The 25,162-nt window shown below is 44.2% G+C and overlaps 1 protein-coding gene across 1 annotated transcript in view; it reads right to left on the reverse strand.

The window, feature by feature from the left end:
- Positions 1–25,162, reverse strand: part of kyat3.1 (kynurenine aminotransferase 3, tandem duplicate 1) — a 54,149-nt gene that overhangs the window by 12,464 nt on the left and 16,523 nt on the right. The window contains exons 4-12 of the mRNA XM_068036720.1: positions 22,118–22,268; positions 18,546–18,695; positions 17,799–17,885; positions 12,012–12,143; positions 10,329–10,449; positions 8,518–8,594; positions 7,554–7,643; positions 2,122–2,308; positions 976–1,049 (exon numbers count right to left, since the gene is read on the reverse strand). Coding sequence (XP_067892821.1) covers positions 976–1,049; positions 2,122–2,308; positions 7,554–7,643; positions 8,518–8,594; positions 10,329–10,449; positions 12,012–12,143; positions 17,799–17,885; positions 18,546–18,695; positions 22,118–22,268 — 1,069 coding nt within the window. The remainder of the gene's footprint in view (positions 1–975; positions 1,050–2,121; positions 2,309–7,553; positions 7,644–8,517; positions 8,595–10,328; positions 10,450–12,011; positions 12,144–17,798; positions 17,886–18,545; positions 18,696–22,117; positions 22,269–25,162) is intronic.

The raw sequence follows: 25,162 nt of genomic DNA on the forward strand, positions 1-25,162 counted from the left end.
GTTCTTACGCCGTGGTGTCTTTTATGTGAGAAGGCTGACAGGGCTTCATTGTAATGTCCTACCCAAACGATGGCAACTCCAACAGTTGAGTGCTCCCTCAGTAAAGTTCACTGGAATGTGAGCCAAGATTTTATGCTAAAGTCTCATGAGTGGCATTAGAACCCACAACCTTCAGGCTCAGAACCACGGTACACATTGACATTAATCAATATGAAAACACTTTAGGCTGGAATTTCACGTTGGGCGGGAGGCCCAGCCCACTGGCCGAAAAGTTGGGGGCGAGCCCGCCACCGCCAGGCCTGGAGAGCCACATCGGGATTTTACACTCCCCAGATCCTTAATTTACCTTGGGCAGGACTTCCACCTCCTTGAGGCAGGAAGTCCCGCTTAATGGAGCTGCCAGCAATCAGCAGGCCGACAGCTCTCAGCCCCAGCAGCGCCACCAGACAGAAGCAAGAAGGACGATGGCTCTGGGACCAAGTTAGATTTTTGGGGCCTCACCAGGGACAATCAGCCGGGCCTCGGCGAGGTGTGGGGGGGGGGGGGGGGGGGGGAAGGTGTCAGTTAGGAGGTGGGAGGGAGTGTTGTGGAGTGGGGGCAGTTGGGCCTTAGGTGGGCCCTCGGTGGGGCACAGGGTGCCTGATCAGGAGGCCTCCTCCACCCTGGCCCTGGCAGCCCACAAGGAGGACCTGGCAGCGTTCTGGAGCCTAAGGCGCCCGTTAGCCGCTGGTGAGACGAGACCTTTAAGTGGTAGTTAATTGGCCACTTCAGGGCTTTGATTGGCCTGGGATGGGCAGGCCATTTCTCATCGCTGCCCCACAGTAAAATTGCAGCAGGCACGGGAAAGCGTTGGGAATGGCACTCCCTGCCTCCCACTCAATTCAATAGGACCCCCGCCACCCCCCTGGGTCATATGGGGGCGGTAAATTCCCAGCTTTAGTTTCAATAGCATGATAAAAACTAAGTTGACAGTACCTTGTTTTTAATCATCCACTTCACAAAGATGTTATCATAAGGCTCATTCCCTTCCATCTTGGAAAGATCCACATCTAGAGGCAGCGTTGTTCAAGGATTAGAAGAAATTGATCATATCATTAGCCACATTAGCTAGCTTAAGGATCAAGACCTTTCAAGTCTTTGTGACTCAATGTCACACAGAGCAATACATCCATTGACTGAACAATCCCTGAGCTCAAACACTCTAAATGAAAAACAAAAGTTGAGTATGTACTAAAAATAACCACTTCCTTCCTTCCTTCCTGCCTTTACTCTCCACAGCTGAGGGTGGTGACTTAACTGTAATACAGTTCTACACACTCTGAAGGTTCACCCGTGTGCTCATTCCTCACATGGTGACCCTTGGCAGCAAATGTCAGTAGGCTATTCAACCATGTGGGGGGCATCACTGCTGAGCCAGACACTGTACTTCTCCACCCAACAGCCACGTGTCCATCTTTCCAGTGCACAAAATGACAAGCATCAGGGGCAGGTATTATGACCTCTTTCCCTTGCTTAGAGATCAAAAGGTCATCCAACCACTGCCCCAGTTGAAATTTGCCAAGTCTGCCTGCACCAGGGATCTAACAAGAACCTTGCTGATTTATATGGGTGAATGTAGCATATTTAGTTTTTGACTGGAAAACTTGAAGTCTGGCAGTTTTTGTTTTAATGTCTTACAGCACTTGGCAACAGAAAAAGGTGTGGGTATTTCTTTCGCAATCTCACGACTGCTTCTGATCAATCCAATGGCAAAGCAAAGTAGCAGGCAACCGCCTGCTGACAAACTGTCATCAGCATGTACCCTTGGATCTCTTTCAAATCAGAACTGTGGACCCATTTATTCTGCCCTGAGTCTTTAATTTGTTGAGTCTAAAGTCAGATTTGAATATACGGTGGGACTAATCCAATTTTCCATTTATAACAAAACTCTTCTGTTACTTTAATACATCATTCAAGAAATGGAAGGAAATATTTCAAATCCAGCTACATGTCCCAGCTGGCACCAGCACAAGACCTAGGGACCTGACCAAAGCTCAACAATGATGTTGAGTTCAGTTTATAAATGATGAGCACTTTTTGGTGCTTAAAGTGGGGGAGGGTAAGAGGAGGAAAAGCACTTACTTAGATCAGAAATATTGGCAATCATGAAGTATCCGCCTTCAGGGATGATTGGCCTCATCCCGGCAGCGAGGAGAAACTTTGCCATGCGATTCCGCTTGACTTCCAGCTCACGGGATAGTGACAAGAAGTAGCATTCCTGCTCCTTCAGGCGGCCAAGCTCCTTCCGAATACCTTGGGCAACAGCTTCCTGTGCAATTGCGAAGACAACGGAGATCTTCAGTCGGTGTGCTTAGCAGATTTCCAAATAGGACCAGGTTTACAGATTCTAATTGCTCAAAAAAGATTTGGTGCAAAGATTATATAGAATTTACAGCACAGAAACAGGTCATTCGGCCCATTGGTCCATGCAGGCGTTTCTGCTCAAAATGAGCATCCTCCCACCCCTCATCATCTAACCCTATCAACACAACCTCCTACTCCTTTCTCCCTCACATACTTATCTAGCTTCCCATTAAATGCATATAAGCTACGCACCTTAACTACTCAATGTGTTAGCAAGTTCCACATTCCCACCACTCTCTGGGTAAAGAAGTTTGTCCTGAATTTCCAATTGGATTTATGAGTGACTACCCTATATTGTTAAAAATGATAAAGCTGATTGAACATTCAAACACAATGTAAATTAGGTAAAAATTATTTAAATATTTTGCTGTAGAACTGTTACAAAGCTTGGAGGTCAGTTACACTGGATTGCTGCATTATGGTGTGTGTCATTGTGTCATACAATGCAGAAAGATCCCAGGTTTGACCATGGCCTGGACTGAGTTAGCTAATCCCATCCAAGGAGGCAGCAGTAGTGCAACTATCTTGGTGTCGTGCAGGATTCCTGAGCCAAAGTTCCCTTTCTCTATTACTCTCCAACCCTCCCCATATGTGGCAAGGACAGGAGCAGACCGATGCACTTCCATGGCCAAAAGGCCTGCTTACAATACACTGTTTCATCTCTCACACAAAGAATAATCACGTGGACAAGGCAACACAGAGCTGCCGACATAGGTGGAGCTGTTCCCCAGTGCAAGCCACCTCCGTCAAGAAAGGAGGGGAGAAAGAAATCAAGGAAAGCTGAACAAACGGTAAATAATCTCCATTTAAATTTTCCATGGCCAAGTTGACGGTCAGAAAGAGAATACGGTGGTTGCTATTTTAACTCTGATCAGGTTTTGGACAGGCAGGTGGGTGGGGTGAGTTTCAAGCTTACCTCCTGTTGTAGAAATCAGCCTGGGCCTCAATTAATTCCTGCCAGCCAACTCCAGCTGATAATTCCCCATCCCAGAGGTCATCAGCTGGCACAGGGTAGCTGGCAGATAGGGTTCCAGAGCAGAAGAGGCTGAGCTTTCCTTGAGGGGCTTAGGAGGATCATATCTGCTCTTCCTGGCCCCACAAAAGGAAAGAAACACACATTTTCCAGTCTCACCTGGGGCTGATCCCCCTTTGTCCCAGATTAGACAGGTGGAAAAGCTGCAGCCACTTCCCTTCTCAGGCTAGAGTTAAAACTGCAGTTGGTACCACTGACATCATCAGAACCTGACATATATCTGTAAAGAAAGGACACCACCGACAGTGGGGAAGCAGGTTAAAATCACCAATCTATCGGCTCCAGGGTGGTTCTGTAACTCTGACAATTTTGACATTTTAGCAGGGATTAAAAATCACCTCTGATGTCTTTTAATACAGGTGGAGGGGGGTTACAGCATGTTTGAACCAATTAAGAACAACAAATGTTGTTGTAACATATCCCCCACCATAGCCCCTGCCCCAGCTCTAGCCACTTCCCTTTCATTGATCCTCAGAGAGCATCTCAGTGGGGAGAGGTGGTGGGCAGGTGGTGGAGGGTACCTTCCCTCTCATTGAGTTTCAGTTCTTCATAGGGCAGGGTAGAAACCTGGGACAGAATCCTGCTCCATGTGGAAGGGGGATGACCAGAGCCAACACTGCGGGTATGGAAAGCTATGGATGAAGGCCTCCAAGATGTACCAGATGCTTCAGAATACTCATTCCACTCAGGTAGAGGTGTCAGTGTTATCGATAGTTTGAGCACATGGTCGCCTCCGGAGATGATGTCAGCTATTGCAGTGTCAGGGAGGGAGTTGAGGACACAGTGTTGTGCAGGACAATGACACTTGATGGGGTCGGGATGATCCTGTGGAGTTTCAGGAGATGTGAGGGAATCTGGAGGCTGGTTTATAGAAGAGGAACTTTGAAGATGCAGGGATAAGAATAAACTGAAAATATTTTATAAACCAACATAATAGCTTAAACAATAGTTCAATGAAGCTTACTTTTTAACTTCTCTCAAAGCAGAAACCCATATGAAGGTCCCTGCACAAAGGAATAGATTGCAGGTTGCGCCAGAAAATGTCCAGCGCCTGCAATTGCAGCCTAGCTAAAAGCAGTGGGCTTTTGCCATTTCACCATATATACTCAGTTTAGAAATGCAATACAGAGAGTTAGGCAGTCATGGGATCTTAGTTCACAAACAGAATATTTCATTGTTGATCCTCATCACAGCAGCATTTACTGCCGTAACAGGTACTGCAGTGAAATGCTGATTTTTTAATAGTATATTTTGCCATAGCTAGAGCCTGATACAGGAAGCTTCAACGCATCTTGTATGGGAATGTTATGCCTCGCTGAACATTTTAGTGTATGGTGGATAGATAACTCAGGCTGTGAACTAAGGACTATTTTGCAGTAGTGTCCACTTCTCTGAATTTCAGGTTTGTGACTTACTTAATATTTGATAGAAAGCAAAGCATTATAAACAGCCTGAAATTAAGATGATGAAAGGTTTGTACTGAATGAAGCTTCTGGATAACTTAAGACAAAGATGGAGGCCAAGTCTGGGACAGACATGCACAGAAAATTACAAATTGTACACTTCTTCCAAAATGGAAGCTTCAGAATGATCTGAAGACCAGGACTTTCCATTTTCACATGGAATGAAGACCCATCAAGTTAAGAGCTGCAACATACATGCCAATCCAGGAAAATAGCAAAATCACGAGGAGTCCAAAGCATTGTTTCATCCCTCTGTTTAGCAGATGGTAGGAACAGGACAGGAATTTTAAAAAAGAATGCACACAATTGCACATTTGGTTGTGCCCATTGCACACTCAGGAAGGGCAAATATCAGTTTGGACAACAAGATCTCCAAGTTGATAGCTACCAGGTTGCTGCTCAGTTCTGCAAATATACAAACAGAACAATCACTTTTGCAGACTTTTGAGAGAAAAAAAGAGAAATATGAATAATTGAGAAGCCCACACTACACAATGTTTGTTCACCTCACAGCCTGGGTTTGAACCCAGTTGAAACAAGAGGTAAGACGTGCCCAGCCCCTGTTGGCTCCCAGTATTCAGCCTCACCAAGCTTCTAGTGCCATTTGTGAAATTATTCTGGGCAGAGAGTTGACCCAGACCCTATAAAAATGGAAGATGCCCACAAATCAGCAGTTTTACATACAGAGGCTATAAGGATGGCTAGTAAGGGGAAGAAAGAAAATCCATATTCCAACAAAGAGTGTCCTCTCATGCAATGGATCAATGTTCCTTCACTTGCATACAATTCATCAAAAATATAATTAAAAAAAAATCTATGAGTGCATTTTGAAAACTCCAAATGTCAGCGAATTAACAGTAACAGAATGGGATCAAAATAAGGAACTTAGCAAGCACTGGGGTCAGCTACATCTGGAGTCAGTTAAAAATGATATGCACCAATATTGCTGCAGTGGTGCTACTTTAACATCTCACACTGAAGAGTGCCTGCAGAGTCTCATCAACAGGTTTGCGGCTGCCTGCAATGAATTTGGCCTAACAATCAACCTCAAGAAAACGAACATCATGAGGCAGGACGTCAGAAATGCTCCATCCATTAATATTGGTGACCACGCTCTGGAAGTGGTTCAAGTGTTCACCTACCTAGGCTCAACTATCACCAGTAACCTGTCTCTAGATGCAGAAATCAACAAGCGCATGGGAAAGGCTTCCACTGCTATGTCCAGACTGGCCAAGAGAGTGTGGGAAAATGGCGCACTGACACGGAACACAAAAGTCCGAGTGTATCAAGCCTGTGTCCTCAGTACCTTGCTCTATGGCAGCGAGGCCTGGACAACGTATGTCAGCCAAGAGCGACGTCTTAATTCATTTCATCTTCGCTGCCTCCGGAGAATACTTGGCATCAGGTGGCAGGACCGTATCTCCAACACAGAAGTCGTCGAGGCGGCCAACATCCCCAGCTTATACACACTACTGAGTCAGCGGCGCTTGAGATGGCTTGGCCATGTGAGCCACATGGAAGATGGCAGGATCCCCAAAGACACATTGTACAGCGAGCTCGCCACTGGTATCAGACCCACCGGCCGTCCATGTCTCCGCTTTAAAGTCGTCTGCAAACGCGACATGAAGTCCTGTGACATTGATCACAAGTCGTGGGAGTCAGTTGCCAGCGTTCGCCAGAGCTGGCGGGCAGCCATAAAGACGGGGCTAAAGTGTGGCGAGTCGAAGAGACTTAGCAGTTGGCAGGAAAAAAGACAAAAGCCAACTGTGTAACATCCCCGACAAACAAATTTTTCTGCAGCACCTGTGGAAGAGCCTGTCACTCTAGAATTGGCCTTTATAGCCACTCCAGGCGCTGTTCCACACACCACTGACCACCTCCAGGCGCTTACCCATTGTCTCTCGAGATAAGGAGGCCAAAGAAAGGAAAGAAAGGTACAAACCATTCAAAAACAAATCAAACAAAACAAAAAACTGTTCAGCCCAGTAATAACAGGCAGTGGAAAAGGAGGAGATCACTTCGCAATCGGGGCTCCTGTTTCCCAAGGAAAACTCCTCAACTCAGCTGGATTATCAAAGGGAGGTGCCGAGCACCCATTTACAAAAGCTGCAATGGGCAAGGTCTGGAAGATAACAAGGCACTTGACTAACCTTTTAAAAGAAAACAAAGGAGAGACTTGGCAGTACTGCCAAGAAACAAGAAAATGGAACATAAAATATTTTAACGAAGACAGAATTTGGCTTCAGAGAAAAAAAGATGCCAAATATTTGTGGCTGTTTTCTCGGTTGATTGATATTGGAACTACCCTCCAACTAAACGGTATGTGGTTCCACTGTCTGTATAATATCACACATATTAAAGTGTTTTAGTCGCTAAAAGCTAAACATTCAAGCATAAATAAACAGATTCAATATTAACTTTGAAAAGGGAACTGGATAAATAATTAATGGAGGGCATATTGCAGGGCTATAAGGAACGAGTGAGGGAGTGGGACTAATTGGATAGCTCATTCAAAAAGCCGGATTCACAGGCACAAGGGCCACATGGCCTCCTTCTGTGCTGGAATATTCCAGGATTAACCAGTTTAAGCACTGACTACTGATTGTTTTCTGAGGTAGTTGTTAGTTAAAGGATTTAGAGTTGCACCTTCCTACCTGAATAGGAGTGCAGCAAGTATAAATGGTGTTCTGTTGAACAGTCTGAAGATGTTTTATCAGGTGCTCTGGACCAATAGACCAACCAAGCTGCCAGAGGGGAAAAAAAAAGTCACACTATAAATGACGATTCCACTGCATTCTGTCCAAACTGAATTTTAATTTTTTTTAAAAGATAAAAGACTTGCATTTATATAGTGCCTTTCACAATCTCAGAATATCCCAAAGTGCTTTACAGCCAATTAAGCACTTTTGAAGGGTAGTCACTGTTGCAGTGTAGGAAATGAGGCAGCCAATTTGTGCATAGCAAGGTCCCACAAACAGCAATGTGATAATGACCAGATAATCTGTTTTTGTGATGTTGATTGAGGGATAAATATTGGCCAGGACACCAGGGGGTATTCCCCTGCTCTTCTTCAAAATAACACCATGGGATCTTTTTCATCCACCTGAGACAGCAGACAAAGTCTTGGTTTCACGTCTCATTGAAAGACAGCACCTCCAACAGTGCAGCACTCTCTCAGTACTGCACAGGGATGTCAGCCTTGATTTTGTGATCAAGTCTCTGGAGTGGGCATTGAACCCAAAACATTCTAACTCAGCAGCGAGCATGTTCCCCACTGAGCTAAAGCTCAACGATCTGTGTAGTATATTGTATATAAGCTGTTGCTGGGCAAGTTATGTATATAGACCTTCAGCATCATCATAGGATGTGATGTCACAAGTCTGAGCCTCCTGTTGCTCAGTGTTCATGTAGATAATTTAGAGGTAAGACCCTGTAAATAAGCTCCTGTTATTTTGACCCAAAGTCCACTATCCTCATTAATACTAATACCACACTGACAATATAGTACAATCAGGAGCTTTATTTCTCCAGACACCAGCTGAAAGAGATTGTGCATGGCTTGTTACATAATGAGCTACTCACTTTTAGTTTAAAAAAATAATTTCTTAAAATACCCACCTTCCAGCCAGTCACACTAAACGTTTTTCCAGCACTTCCTATGGTAATAGTCCTCTCCCACATTCCTGGCAAAGTAGCTATGACGTTGGTGGGAAGAAAATATATCAGATGAAAGAACTGGCCACATGACACTGTTGGTGTTTAAGAGCTAAGCAACCCAGGGAAGCATGCATCAATATAGTGAACACACAATGGACTCAAAATAGGGCAAGTTGTCGAGATAGAGTATGCGTGAACGACAGGGAGTCCCTGCTCCTGATCACTAGCCAGTGGTCTGCATTTGAATGTTGGCTAAGGATCAGGCTTGGCCATCATGCGCGCCACCCCCCCCCCCCCCCCCCACCTTGGTGAAATGGCCCACTGATCTGGGCGTAGATTTTCAACCATTATCCCACCCAAAATCAGATGGCAGGAATCCTGCTGGGAACCTTCCATGAATGCTCAACGATATCCCACCCAAGAAAAGAGGCCTGGGTCAGGAGGCCAGCAAAAGTCTTTCCCCTACATTGTAAGGGCAGGAAGGGGGACATCAAGGCTTTGCTGTCTGGGCTAGTCATGAAAAACAACTGTTCGGATGAGGTACCAGATGATATCAGTACCCCTGGTAATGTAACCCACCAAGGAATCAAAGGCTTCAGGAGACAAAGCTGTGAGGAAAGATAAAAAGAGGAAGCCCACCCAAGAAAATGGTTTACACCCTTAATTGTAGTGTGTAATTTCGGAAAAGACCAGCAGAAGAGAACAAGATCATTAATGATTTTTGGTGAGGGCACTAGATTTGGTGCAATTTAGTTACAGAACTGCAAATGTAATAAAGATGCAGATTAAGTAATGCAGCACATGTTTTTCCATATCTCTCCACCAATGTATTTTATTTAAAATTCATCTATTTCATATTCATCATTTAACATAAGATTCATCCCCAATATGATCCAACCCTGCAAAAAGCTTAGCAGCAACTGCAATATTAAAAGCTCCACAGACTTTGCATTAATCGTGCCCCAAATATTAATCCCAATGTATTCTTGCAAATCTAGGTGTCAAATCAGAGCAGAACTGTGAAGGCCTAACAACAGGTCACAAATCTTCCCTCATAGTCAGCATTGATCCACGAGGCTGGGCAAAAACAGGAAATATTTCATAATGAAAAAGAAAACGGCAACCTAGTAGAAACTCACACCAGTGGGTTGCTCCAATGTAAAAGATCCATTTGGATAACATAAACTACACAATTACCATTCATCATTAAAGTGGGGACTGACAGCCTTGCTGGTGTTGGATGGAGACTGTGGCTCAAGGGCAGCCAGAACGTGAAATGTCATCCATCTAAACTACAGCCAGGAGACCCTAGGTAGTGAGTCTCGAGCAAGCTTGGATGAAAACACTTCATTATCTTCTCGGAGTATTCTTTACCTTAGTAAGTTTAAAGAAACTGCTTTTTATATTGGTTAGTAAAAGGTATGAATTCCTGCCCTCTCTCTCCAAACTTCTTGAAAATAACTAGTATTTATATAGTGCCTTTAATATAGGAAAATGTCCCAAAGCACTTCACAGAATTGCAATCAGACAAAAATTGACACTGGGCCAAAGGAGATGCTATTAGGACAGGTGATTAAAAGTTTGCTCAAAGAGGTAGGTTTTAAGGAGTGCCTTAAAAAGGCAAAAGAGAGTTAGAAAAGTTTAAGGAAGGAATTCCGGAGAGAAGGCCCTACCCGGCTGACTGAAACACCGCTTTCAGGATGTGTGCATGCAACAGTACAGGGCCACCGTCTCTGATGGCCTTCTCAATATGCAGACGTGTTCACTATTACCTATTTTTATGTGTTTATGACCACTGTACACGAGCCACTCATACACCTCATCACTGATGCAGAGAACATCATACTTGATGCACAGGTCTGCGATTACCTTCAGTTCTTCCAATTTAAATATCTAAAAGCATAAACACAGTGCAATACAATATGAAAGAGTTCTTTGGCCAAAACAGTATTTTTTTTTAAGATTAGGTTAATAAAAAAAAACTTTTATAGAATGGGCGGCGCAGTGGTTAGCACCGCAGCCTCACAGCTCCAGGGACCCGGGTTCGATTCTGGGTACTGCCTGTGCGGAGTTTGCAAGTTCTCCCTGTGTCTGCGTGGGTTTCCTCCGGGTGCTCCGGTTTCCTCCCACATGCCAAAGACTTGCAGGTTGATAGGTTAATTGGCCATTATAAATTGCCCCTAGTATAGGTAGGTGGTAGGGAAATATATAGGGACAGGTGGGGATGTGGTAGGAATATGGGATTAGTGTAGGATTAGTATAAATGGGTGGTTGATGGTCGGCACAGACTCGGTGGGCCGAAGGGGCCTGTTTCAGTGCTGTATCTCTAAACTAAACTAAACTAAAATGTTGCAAAAACCCAAAAGGGAGGGCAGTCAAATGGCACACAGCATTACAAGTTTCTAATCACAATGCTTATCTTAACTTATTAAAACAAATGGCTTACTGACAGCATTACAATTGGATATTCTGTGCCAATTTGTTTATCAATAAAGCCTTTGGCCTTGTATGATCATTTTTATTTTTAGGGGCAGTAACACACACCAAACCTCTTCCCTTTCTTTGATTTGAAGAAATACAGGAAAACTTGATAAGACAGCTGTAGCAGAAGCCATGACATTTTTCAGAAACCAGAAACACATGGTGTACATTAAGAAAACATAGTAAATGCCCAGGATTTAGAGAATCAGAAAAAAGTCATTCAGGCCTGGCATTCCGCAATGATTAGGTGTGTTATAGCCTTCAAAATATTCTGGGGTATCTGCTAATTCTCTGTGCGACTGAAATCATAGTCTAATAATAATTGACTTTCTATGGTTGAACTACTTCCCCTAAGTGCATGAGGGCATCTTCAGTTCTTGTTTTTGGTGCATAGCCCAGGCATGGTTTTAGGAGGTGCAGACTTGCCTAGCATCTGCACCACCACCACCCACCATCCCCCCTGCCACCCCGCCCGACCTCGTACGCTGATGTTCAGAAGAAAGACAAAAAACTATTCATCTGGGGCTTAATTGGTTGCAGGAGTTGCCGGAAGGTGCTAACATGAAGGAAATGAAGGAAACATCAACCGCTTAATGGGACTCCACTCCAGATTTTGTCAGGTTTACACCCTTAGCCATTAGCTCTGAACGTTTTTGTTAACGTTGAAAGCACCGACCAGCAGGGCTCAAGGTCACTGCTTCCCACCTCCAGGTTGCCACCTCCAACCCCTGAACCCTCCAGCTACTGCACCCTCAGGTGGTCAATCTTAGATGACTGTAGGTCGCTTAGGAGTGAACTCAGCGCAGGCGAGTGATTTTCTGGCCAGGAAGAGGCTGAAGTGGAAAAAACTGTTTTTGGTGCAGCTCATGCAGATCTTGTGATAACATTAAGGACAGTTCCCTTTGCACATCTGATAGCTTGATATTTGATGCCCAATTTTTCAAAAAGTCAAAGGTTAGATTTTGGAGCCTTACCTTGCCCAAAGGATTATTGGGTGTATTAATGATAATAGCTTTAGTCCGAGAATTAAATTTACTAGCAAGTTCTTCTGCATTGAGTTCCCAATCTCCGCTGTCGCTCATGCCCTGCTCAACGTTTTCTTGTATCTTAAAGACACAAACAGCATGTTTGAGCTTTCCACCAGACATCCTAGCATTTACAATAAAGAAATGGAGCAAAATATTTAAGAACATATGAAATAGGAACAGGAGTAGACCATATGCTCCTCGAGCCTGCTCAGGAATTCAATACGATCAGGCTGATCTTCTGCCTCAACTCCACTTTCCCACCTACTCCCATATCCCTTGATTCCCTAGATCAAAAATATCTCTATCACAGCCTTAAATATACTCAACAATGGCGCATCCACAACCATCCAAGTGAAGAAATTCCTCCTCATCTCAGTCCCCTTATCCTGAGTTTGTGTCCACCCGTTCTCTCAGTATCTACCCTGTGAAGTCCCTTCAGAATCTTGTATGTTTCAAGAAGATAACCTCTCATTCTTCTAAACTCCAGAGAGTATTTAGCTTTAGAGAAAATGACCAGGAATTACACCAAGGTCTAAGCAGTGAAATGGAAACAACTAATCTTTGAGGATTTAGTTTCAAATGGAGAGGGAGGGAAGGAGAAAATACAGAATAAAACTGGTTCACAAAATGCAATCATGGAGAATTTCAACTTGACTGGATTGTAAAACTGTAACGATGCATGGTCTATATTGGTTCATCGAGTATCTCAGTCCAAATTAAGGGGTTTTGGTCAGGGAATAAACAGCTAGTGCTGACCTCAGTTTATCCAGCTGGACTCATAATTTGGGTTCAAAAGGGGCCAATACTAATCAGAGTTCTCATCATTGGCACCAATGTCAGCAACAGTGGTAGCTCAGGATTGTCGTAGCTATTACAGAAGGGCTAAGATTCGATGGACCCTTTGTTGCTGGACCTCTACCTGATTTCCATTGTCATCACTGCTGAAGCCCTCATTCCTGTACCCCCAAACAATGCTACTTGCCTTGCCCTTTGTACCTGGCTTTGTATCTTCAGTTCTCATGAAAGTTATATACCTGGAATGCTGGCCTATCTTTTCTCTTTATGGACACTGACTGACCAGAATTTTCTGTTTTCTTTTCCTTGGCTTTGTTGCTCAAGAATCTTCCTAGAATTTACAGCTAGAGTAGCAACTGTATCTTTCTGAGGACTATTTATTCCAGACAGTAGGCCATTTGGCCCCTCATGCCTGTTCTGCCATTCACTGAGATCCTGGCTGATCATCAGGACAGACAAGTCATTCGGAGTATATTCTCCCAGGCGATTAAGTGATCTACTTCTCCACGGTTTAGCTAATAATGCACATTGGGCTAAAACTCTAGAACATCTTAAGGATTTTGGGGTAGTATTTCTGCCTGTCTCCAAGTGCCTGCTGCAATCTCGGAGAAACAGTGTAAATGGTCGATCGTACTATTTTCCTAGAGTTTCCACCAATCTTCTGCCAGAAGGTGGGAGATCAGAAGAACCCCGTGGAAATGCCAGGCATTTATCTTCTGACTGAAGCACTTTGGTTAGCTCCTTTTGGCTTGGCAATCCAAAGCATGCTGGAGAGATCTTAAATCTTACAGAATTGGGCAAAGGCGGTTTGACTGTGCCCATTCAACGTGGAATCATTTATTATTGCAGCTGGTGTCTTTTGTTTTCCAGATAAACAGTATTTAACATGTACAAAGATCTTCCCTGTGACTAACTGTCCCCAAGTGCAGTCATACTGACAACAGGTAAACAGAATGCGACAGGAATTTATATGATGTGAGAACTGACTGGGGACGTTCCAACTTAAAATGGCAGGTACAAGGAAACTAGTTTGCACAGTGGGTTAGCACCTTTGCCTTTTCAAAATTAGGGCTTTTGAATTTGTATCTATCCCAGACTGATGGGATAAAATTATTCTCCCAGCTGGCTTTAATGCTACTACGCAACTAATTTGAGTTTTAATCCAGCTCTTAGTGAAAACAGGCGAACAGGCTAAAGCTGCCAATCTCATCCAAGAGGTTATAAGAATGGCTGAAGTTGGAAGTTACATTTTTAAAAAACGGTATGGGGGGGGAATGCTCTTCTCAGATTTTATGGGCATTGTTGGGAAGATTACTCTGACCTGCGCTTGTAGCCACAGTTAAGTTTCTGGTGAATGGTAACCTCCAGGCTGTTGATGGTGGGGGATTTAGTGATAGTAATGCATTGATCGTCAAGAGGAGATGGTTAGATTCTGTCTCGTTGGAGATGGTCATTGTCTGGCACTTGCGTAGTGTGAATGTTGCCATTTTCAAGATAATCCACCACCACCTTCTCAGGTCAACTAGGGATGGGCAAGAAATGTTGGCTTTGTCAGTGACACCCATATTGCAAGAATTCATAGAATCATAGAATGGTTGCAGCATAGAAGGAGGTAGAGGCCCGCTTTAGGTTGGGAAAAAGAACCCGACCCGAACCACAGCGGACCAGAGCCAGACCAGGCCCGAGTCCCCCGATCTTGCCCCGAGCCCGACCCGACCCTGCCACGACCCGACCGTCCATTTACTTACCTTCCTGACACCAAACCTGCAAGAAGCTGCAACGCATGCGCGATGACGTCATAGTGATATCACTCGCTCACTGCACAGACTCAGTTTCATCCCAGACTCCCAGCTCAGGTAACTTTTTTATTTTTAATACTGACCAGCAGAGCACTTACCGTATGTGTCCAGCCTGACCAGACATAACTGGACCTGGACTCGGCCCGACCCGACCCAAGCCCAAAAACCGGCCCCGGAAGATGGGCCTGACCCAACCTGAACCCGACACATGTCGTTGGGTCCCGTCAGGTTCGGGTCAGAAGGCAGGCCTCTAGAAGGAGGCCATTTGGCCCATCATGTTCATGCCGGCTCTCTGCAAGAGCAACTCAGCTAGTCCCACTCCCCTGCCTTTTCCCCATAGCCCTGCATATTTGTTCTCTTCAGATAATTATCCAGTTCTCTTGTGAAGGCCTCGATTGAATCTGCCTCCACCACACTCTCAGGCAGTGCATTGCAGATCCTAACCACTCGCTGTGTAAGAAAGGTTTTCCTCATGTCGCCTTTGCCTCTTTTGCCAAACACCTTAAATCGGCATCCTCTGGTTCTTCATCCTTCCACCCACGGGAACAGTTTCTCCCTATCTACTCTGTCCAGACCCCTCATCGTTTTGAGTACCTCGATCAAATCTCCACAATCTTCTCTTCTCCAAGAAGGACAGACCCAGCTTCTCCAATCTATGCACATAACTGAAGTACTTCATTCCTGGGACCACTTTCATGAATCTTTTCTGCACCCTCTTTAATGCCTTCACAATTAATAACTTCTTTTTAAAAATTGCTTTTTAGAGGTTGCAGAGCCACCTTTGGAGAAAGGAAGGATTCCAGGCATTCTTCAGTTTTTTTCTTAAGCGGTTACAGTGTCTCAGCTGGAATAAGGATGACTATACTTTACCATTAATGAAGGGTTCAAATGAAGAGTGCAGGAGGGTATGCCAGGAGAAGCACCAGGCATACCTCAAAATGAGGTGCCAACCTGGTGAAGCTACAACGCAGGACTACTTGCATGCCAAACAGCGTAAGCAGCATGCGATAGACAGAGCTAAGCGATCCCACAACCAATGGATCAGATCTAAGCTCTGCAGTCCTGCCACATCCAGTCGTGAATGGTGGTGGACAATTAAACAAATAATAGGAAAAGGGTGCTCCACAAATATCCCCATCCTCAATGATGGGGGAGCCCAGCACATCAGTGTGAAAGATAATGCTGAAGCATTTGCAACAATCTTCAGCCAGAAGTGCCGGGTGGATGATCCATCTCGGCCCCTGCATCACAGATGCCAGTCTCCAGCCAATTTGATTCACTCCACATGATATCAAAAATAGACTGAAGACATTGGATACTGCAAAGGCTACAGGCCCCGACAACATTCCGGCAACAGTACTGAAAACCTGTGCTCCAGAACTTGCCGCGTCCCTAGCCAAGCTGTTCCAGTACAGCTACAACACTGACATCGACCCGGCAATTTGAAAAATTGCCCAGGTATGCCCTGCACATTAGAAGCAGGACAGATCCAACCTGGCCAATTACCACCCCATCAGTCTACTCTTGATCATCAGCAAAGTGATGGAAGGTGTCGTTGACAGTGCTATCAAGTGGCACTTGCTTAGCAATAACCTGCTCAGTGACGCTCAGTTTGGGTTCTGCCAGGGACACTCAGCTCCTGACCTCATTACAGCCTTGGTTCAAACATGGACAAAACAGCTGAACTCAAGAGGTGAGGTGAGAGTGACTGCCCTTGACATCAAGGCAGCATTTGACCAAGTATGGCATCAAGGAGCCCTAGCAAAACTGGAGTCAATGGGAATCGGGGGAAAACTCTCCGTAGGTTGGAAACGTACCTAGCGCAAAGGAAGATGGTTGTGGTTGTTAGAGGTCAATCATCTGAGCTCCAGGACATCACTGCAGGAGTTCTCGGGGTAGTGTCCTAGGTCCATCCATCTTCAGCTGCTTCATCAATGACCTTCCTTCAATCATAAGGTCAGAAGTGGGGATGTTCGCTGATGATTACACAATGTTCAGCACCATTCGTGACTCCTCAGATACTGAAGAAGGCCGTGTAGAAATGCAGCAAGACCTGCACAATATCCAGGCTTGGGCTGATACGTGGCAAATAACATTCGCACCACACAAGTGCCAAGTAATAATCATCTCCAAAAAGAGAGAATCTAACCATCTCCCTTTGACATTCAATGGCATTACCATTGCTAAAACCCCTACTATCAACATACTGGGGGTTACCATTGACCAGAAACTGAACTGGAGTAGCCAGTGGAAAGTGGAGTTGAGGCCGAGATGAGATCAGCCATGATCGTATTGAATGGTGGAGCAGGCTCGAGGGGCTGAATTGCCTACTCCTGCTCCTAGTTCTTGTATAAATACCGTGGCTATAAGAGCAGGTCAGAGGCTAGGAATCCTGCGGCGAGTAACTCACCTCCTGACTCCCCAAAGCCTGTCCACCATCTACAAGTCAAAAGTCAGGAGTGTGATGGAATACTCTCCACTTATCTGGATGGCTGCAGCTCCAACAACACTCAAGAAGCTCAACACCATCCAGGACAAAGCAGCCCACTTGATTGGCACCTCATCCATAAACATTCACTCCCTCCACCACCGACCACAGTAGCAGTAGTGTGTACCATCTACAAGCAACACACCAAAGCTACTCAGGCAGCACCTTCCAAACCCGCAACCTCTACCACCTAGAAGGACAAGAGCAGCAGATGCTTGGGAATGCCACCACCTGCAAGTTCCCCTCCAAGCCACACACAATCCTGACTTGGAACTATATCGCCGTTCCTTCACTGTTGCTGGGTCAAAATCCTGGAACTCCCTTCCTAACAACACTGTGGGTGTACCTATCCCACAAGGACTGCAGTGGTTCAAGAAGGCAGCTTACCACCACCTTTGCAAGGGCAATTAGAAATGGGTAATAAATGCTGGCCTGGCCAGCAATGCCCTCATACCATGAAACAAAAATAAAAATATTATAATTACCCATCGACTTCAATATACTGAGTTTGTGGCAACATAAATGATTAAAATACAATTTATGAGTTTAAAACAATAATTTTTTTCCATGTAAGTGCAAACTCCATTGACAAACCTTAATGGAAAACAGTAAGTTTTAGTGTTAAATTTCTCTTTTTGATTAAATACTCACAGGCCTTAATGAAATGAAGACTGGAATCCCTCCAGCCATTTTCACCATTGTCTCATAACAGTCAAAGAATGGCTCAATGATTATCACCTGAAATTTAAAAAAAAAAAATCAGTAAAATAGGTTCACTATCTAGAAAGAAAAAGCTTGTATTTTTAGAGTGCATTTCACATCCTCAGGATATTCCAATGCACTTCTCAGTCAAAGAACTATTACTGAATTGTCACTGTTGTAATGTTGGTAAAAATGGCAGCCAACTTGCACACAGTACACTCCCCAAAACAGCCAATCAAATAAAAGGAACAGATAATCTGTTTTAGTGATATTGGTTGAGGGAAAATGTTGGCCAAGAAACCAGAAGAACTCCCTGCTCTCTTCAAATAATACACTGGGGTCTTCTACATCTGCACGAGAGGGCAGCTGGGACCTCAGTTTAATATCTCATCCAAAAAACAGCACAAGTACTGCAATTGTTCTCCAAAACCCTTGGTTTGGGGAGGGAGAGAGAGAAAAAAAAATGCTTGCTTAAGCCAACCTAGAGGCAACAGAGTCTAATTGTAGCACCCTGCCTCCATTCTAGTTGGGTGAGATCAGTACAGAGCATTCACCAAACCTGGGATACGCCCGGTCATAGATCTCAGTCACTCACTGGACAAACTCAGGGAGTGATTGAGAACACCGCAGCATTCTCACTTTATTGTGTTGATGAGCACATATCCACACACAAAAAAAAACTAACTGCTTTCTAACCTCATCTCCCTCGTCGACCAGTCCTTGAATCGAATTCGAAAGAGAACCGTACCCTCCAACTGTTACCACAATCTCTTTATTTGGATCAATGGAATGCCCACATACATTTCCATATAATTCAGCAAGTGCCTTCACTAATGGAGGGTGACCCTTGTGTAAAAGGACAAAATATAGTAATGAGTGAGCAATACAAAAATTCATTCAGCAGTATGTTTATTCTGTGAAGGCAGCTTTATTTTTGGATAGTTATTATTGACTACTTAGATTTTGGATTGCCGCAGTACAATAGGGCACTGGACCCACCAATTTTGATCAAACTAAACTGCATCTGCAAGTAATTATTTTACTGGCCCAAAGCTCATAAGCAAAAGCCTTTTTCTTTTTAAAACAAAAACATATTTGGAGAAGTGGTCCAATGGTATTAACACCTGACTAGTTAATTTGAAGAATACTTTTGCTTTTAAAAAAACAAAACTATAATTAAACAATTTTTGAAACAGGATGAATTAACAAAATTAACTTGGAGCTGTCTTGAGATATCTAAGCACATTGGCCTGAAAATCCCACGTCCAATTCCGTCACAGAACTGGGAAGGAATTGCGGTATGCCAGTTGACTGGGAAATTGATCCCACCGGAGTTCCTGCAGGGTCAGACAGATTTAATAGATCAGGCCAACACCTAGCATATCCAAGGGTTTCAAGGAGAAAAGGGGAAACAAAATTTGGTGCTGAAAAGCCAAGTGAGTACTGAACTCACACTACTTCAAATACACTGTTAGTGTTGAGATTGTAGAGGTCCAACTGAAATTTGGCAGCCTTTAATCTTTGAGTGTTCCAGGTCATGATCCCAACATGAAACACTTCTGTGGCTCCCACTTCTGTCTCTCTACTGTACTGGATGTCTGTATCCTACCAGTGCCCACCACAGAGCAGAAAAGAGGTGGTGGGAACAGTGAGAGATGCTATCTCTCTGGCCCCATCTCATTCTTTAATGCTAGGCCTCCAAGTGGTGGATGGAACTTCCGCCCACCCCTGACCCCAATAGGAATTCATACTCAATCAGCTTCGCGATTACTAGGCCAATTTCCTGGCCCCAAGGAAATTATAACATAAGGGAGAGCAAAATTACAAGAACAAACCAAGTCAAATTGTGATGAAAGACTAGCTGGAAAGAGGGTGAGAAATGTGATGAGTGGAGGAAAAGTATCTAAAATGAAGTACTGCATGCTTATAAATTGATCATTCTTCCATTGTCCTACACATACCAAGGGTAATTTTCCTAAATTAGCATCTCCTCATAAAGGAGAAGACAGTGTCCAGGTGGGATCTAAGGCAGAGCTAGCACTCCTTCGACAACCTGCACATCTTTGTAGCCAAAGATAGATAACTGTAGAGGATCTGACAGAACACACTATAAACGAACCCATATTGGAGATATTACGTGATGGCCTTGAATTTTGGGCTTGTGAATCTCTTGCTGTCAATTAGTAGCAATGTCAGGTGAAGTCCACTAATGGCCAATCCTTTAATTGGTGACAGCTTCTCTTCTCTATAACAAGGTCAATAGACTTCCTGAGCCTTTTAGCTGCATCTATGGAGAGATAAGTACCTTGGGCCAGTTTGCTAACGTGTTCCCACCTTCAGCAGCTTTTCCCTGGGTGACAGCAGCAGGAAGCCAATTGAGGTGGATAATTAGGCAATTAACTGCAATCTTCCACAGATATTGCAATTTTCCCAGCATCGCAGGGGTCCCACGCTGTGTCAGCAACTCAGAGAAGATGGCTACACAGCAGGAGAGTTCAAGGCTTTCAAATGTTTAACGGCAAAAAAATAGCAAGGCCGATGTCTTCCACTGGCAGAGGCTTGCCATTGTGCGAGGAGCTCCTGGAGACTGATGTCTCTGATCGTGCTGGAGGTGACACAGTGGCAGCCACTCCCATCAGACTGATCACACCTCTGTTGGGTCTTGCCTGCTCCTGCTGCATTCCCCTCAGCAGCAGTCTGACTGCAGACACAGCAAAGGCTGCTGGCCACCATTGCAAGGAGGCATGCAGAATTGCCCTCCTGCCTCCTCAGGCCACCCGCCATCCCTATTTGGGTGGGGATCTTGGAAGCGGGTTCTTAATTGGGTGCCTTCCAAAAAGATTTGGACCATCACATAGAAGATTCTACATCTCCTTTTTGGGCAAATACTCAAAACTGTGGAATTATGTTTCAAACAAGAAATTTTTTAACAACCTGTCTTTGTATAGCGTCTTTAGCATATTAAAACATCCCAAGGCACTTCACAGGAGTGTTAATAGAACAAAATTTGACAATGAGTCACATAATGAAATATTAGGGGAGATGACCAGAAGATTGGTCAAACAGTTTCAAGGAGCATCTTAAAATGAAGTACAGGGGCAGAATTCCAAAGTTTAAAGCCTTGGCAGCTGAAGGCACTGCCACCAATGATGGAGCAATGAAAATCAGTGATGCTCAAGAGGCCAGAATTGGAGGTGCGCAGATATCTCAGAAGGTTGTAGGGCTGGAGGCGATTACAGAGATAGTGAGTGGCCAGGCCTTGGAGGGATTTGAAAATAAGGATGAGAATTTAAAATTTAAAAAAATTGAGGGTTGCTTAACGGGGAGCCAATACAGGTCAATGACCACAGGGACGATGGGTGAATGGGGCTTGGTGCGAGTTAGGGCACAGACAACAGAGTTTTGGATGAACTCAAGTTTATGGAGGGTAGCGTGTGGGAGGCCGAGCAGGAGTGCATTTGACTAGTCAAGTCTAGAGGTGACAAAGGCCGGATAAGGGTTTCAGCAACAAATAAGCTGAGGCAGGGTGGGAGTCAGATGATGTTACGGAGGTGGAAATAGGCAGTCTTAGGGTGCAGATATGTGGTTGGAAGCTCAATGAGGTCAAATATGACACCAAGGTTGTAAACAGTCTGGTTCAGCCTCAGACAGTTGCCAGGAAGAGGGAGAGATGGTGGCTAGGGAATGGGGTTTGAGAAGGGGACTAAAGAAAATGGCTTCAGTCTTGCAAATATTTATAAAGGGACTGGTTTCCTTTGACTTGCCCCACATTTCAGCCACGATACAAGCAGAAAATGAAGTTATAGTTTGATAAAATTCTGTTAAAAACAGAATAGAGCACAAAGTAGGCCAGATACCTCTATTTACTGTATTCATTAAATACAATGTCAAGAAAGGTACAGTGGTAATCCAGAGGGCTGAACTAATAGTCCAGGGAATGTTAATTCAGATCCCACCACAGCAGTTTGAGAACAAGCTTGTAGTAAAAACCCAACAGGTTCACTTGTGTCCTTTAGGGGAGGAAACCTGCTATTCTTTCCTGGTCTGGCCTAAATGCAAACAGTTCGACACTAATGAGGCTAATTCTTAATTGACTGCTGAAGTGGCTTACTGAAAATTCAGAGCAACCAGTCTTGCCAGAACCTCACCCTGCATTAATGAGTAATAAAAAAAACTTTCCAAATATACCATAAAGCACCATTCCAGTCCTCAACACTGTAGATTGGAAACTAGCTTGGGTACAATAAAGAGTCATGTGAAGAACTTACAAATACTCTAGTATACTGGTTCAGCATGAAACTTTCACCCACTGCAGCATCAGCCAAGGCTTCTCTTATGTGAAGAGGAGGAGGCAGGTCTGGGAATCCCTGACCAAGATTGACCACACCCGGCACAGCAGCCAGCTTGGAAAATTCAACCCTACAAAAAGAAGGCACACTTAGCAAACAGAGGAAGTGGTGAAATACACAATAGATCTGCGAAGAGAAAGACAGGTTAAGACGTTTCGGGTGTGAATCCTGCATTGGACCTGAAATGAGTGGGCGGAAAATCTTAAGGAATGTGTCAGACTTTGTTCCGTGTGCTCAGTGCAGGCTATTATTTAATGTTGATTGTAAAAGGAGAAAATCTACCCTGTATCCAGTGATTGACAGTTTCAAAAGCAAGGTTTTTTGATCAGTCCCTATGTACAGTCCTAAAGCTCCACAGTATGTACCTAAGAGGCTCACAAAGCCTAAAAGCCAAAAACCCTGGTACAGATTACTTGAAAACTATTCTACCCTTTTAATATTTGTTTTGTGGAAAATGCACCTTAGTGCAATAAGAGTTTGTGTCCAATATGCTAATTACACATTACATACTGCTACCAAAACTTTCATTTTGTGATATTATTTCAGAAGACAAAACATTTTTGTAATAAATCTGATTTTTAACACATTTGAATGGCGACTATACAAAGAAAAGTGAATTTAAGCTGCAAACACAATAACTGCAGTGTAATCTAGCAACATCTATGTCAAGTGCAGCTTCTGTATGCATTTCAAAGCAACAAGCTACAGCTGAGGGGAGGCAAAGAGAATTGGTTGAAATTAAACTGGGATACATTAGCTACTATTGCACAGTATGATATCATCCTCAAGTTTTAAAAGATATATACTGTAATGGGAGGAGGGTAGCATAATGCATTGGATTGGCAGTATGTAACACACAAAGCGATGGACAGTTTGGGGGCTTGTGGTACACCGTGTTGCATTTACATGTTGGCCAAGCTACCAGATTTTTTTTTTTTATTTGTTCATGGGATGTGGGCGTCGCTAGCTAGGCCAGCATTTATTGCCCATCCCTAGTGTAGGTACACCAAGTGTTGTCATAGAGTCATACAGCACAGAAACAGGCCCTTCGGCTCATCGTGTCTGTGCCGGCCATCATGCCCCTACCTATTCTAATCCCATTTTCCAGCACTTGGCCCATAGCCTTGTATGCTATGGCGTTTCAAGTGCTCATCTAAATACTTCTTAAATATTGTGATGGTTCCTGTCTCTATCACCTCTTCAGGCAGTGTGTTCCAGATTCCAACCACCCTCTGGGTGAACATTTTTTCCTCAAATCCCCTCTAAACCCTCCTGTCCCTTTCCTTAAATCTATGCTCCTGGTTATTGGCCCCACCGCTAAGGGAAAAAGTTTCTTCCTATCTAACCTATCAATACCCCTCATAATTTTGTATACCTCAATCACGTCCCCCCTCAACCTTCTCTGCTCAAAGGAAAACAACCCTAGCCTTTTCAGTCTCTCTTCATAGCTGAAATGCTCCAGCCCAGGCAATATCCTGGTGAATCTCCTCTGCATCCTCTCCAGTGCAATCACATCCTTCCTATACTGTGGTGCCCAGAACTGTACACAGTACTCCAGCTGTGGCCTAACTAGCATTTTATACAGTTCCATCATAACCTCCCTGCTCTTATATTCTATGCCTCGGCTAATAAAAGCAAGTATCCCATATGCCTTCCTAACCACCTTATCTACCTGTGCTGCTGCCTTCAGTGATCTATGGACAAGTACACCAAGGTCCCTCTGACCCTCTGTACTTCTTAGGGTCCTACCATCCATTGTATATTCCCTTGCCTTGTTAGTCCTCCCAAAATGCATCACCTCACACTTCTCAGGCTTAAATTCTATTTGCCACTGCTCCGCCCATCTTACCAGCCCATCTATATTGTCCTGTAATCTAAGGCTTTCCTCCTCACTATTTACGACACCACCAATTTTCGTGTCATTTGCGAACTTACTGATCATACCTCCTATATTCATGTCTAAATCATTAATGTACACTACAAACAGCAAGGGTCCCAGCACCAATTCCTGCGGTACACCACTGGTAACAGGCTTCCACTCGCAGAAATAACCCTCAACCATCACCCTCTGCCTCCTGCCACTAAGCCAATTTTGGATCTAATTTGCCAAATTCCCCTGGATCCCATGGGCTCTTACCTTCTTAACCAATCTCCCATGCGGGACCTTATCAAAAGCATTACTGAAGTCCATGTAGACTACATCAACTGCTTTACCCTCATCTACACATCTAGTCACCTCCTTGAAAAATTCAAAAAATTTGTTGTTGGGAAGGAGTTCCAGGATTTTGATCCAGCGACAGTGAAGGCACAGCAATATAGTTCCAAGTCAGCATGGTGTGTGGAGGGGAACATGCAGGTGGTTGTGTTTCCATGCATCTGCTGCCCTTGTCCTTCTAGGTGGTAGAGGTCACGGGTTTGCAAGGTAGACAAGATAGACCAGCACAGCAGAAGCTACGTGTCTCCCCACAGGAACTCTTGGAAACTACTGCCAGTCACCCTGGGTAAATTACTGGAATCAATTCTCAGACACAGGATAAACTGCCACTTAGAAAGGCAAGGATTAATCAAAGGCAGTCAGCATCGATTTGTTAAGGGAAGATCTTGTCTGACCAACTTGATCGAATTGTTTGAAGAAGTAACAAGGAAGATAGATGAGGGTAATGCAGTTGATATTGTCTACATTGATTTTAGCAAGGCTTTTGACAAGGTCCCACATGGCAGACTGGTGAAAAAAAATGAAATCCCATGGGATCCAGGGAAATGCAGCAAGGTGGATACAAAATTGGTTCAGTGGCAGGAAGCAAAGGGAAATTGTTGACGGGTGTTTTTGTGACAGGTGGGCTGTTTCCAGTGGCGTTCCGCAGGGCTCAGTACTGGGTTGCCAGTTTTTTGTGGTATATATTAATAATTTGGATGTAAATGTAGGGGGCATGATCAAGAAGTTTGCAAACGACACAAAGATTG

Source organism: Heterodontus francisci, chromosome 8 (genome assembly GCF_036365525.1).
Source record: "Heterodontus francisci isolate sHetFra1 chromosome 8, sHetFra1.hap1, whole genome shotgun sequence".
In the NCBI taxonomy this organism is placed as follows: domain Eukaryota; kingdom Metazoa; phylum Chordata; class Chondrichthyes; order Heterodontiformes; family Heterodontidae; genus Heterodontus; species Heterodontus francisci.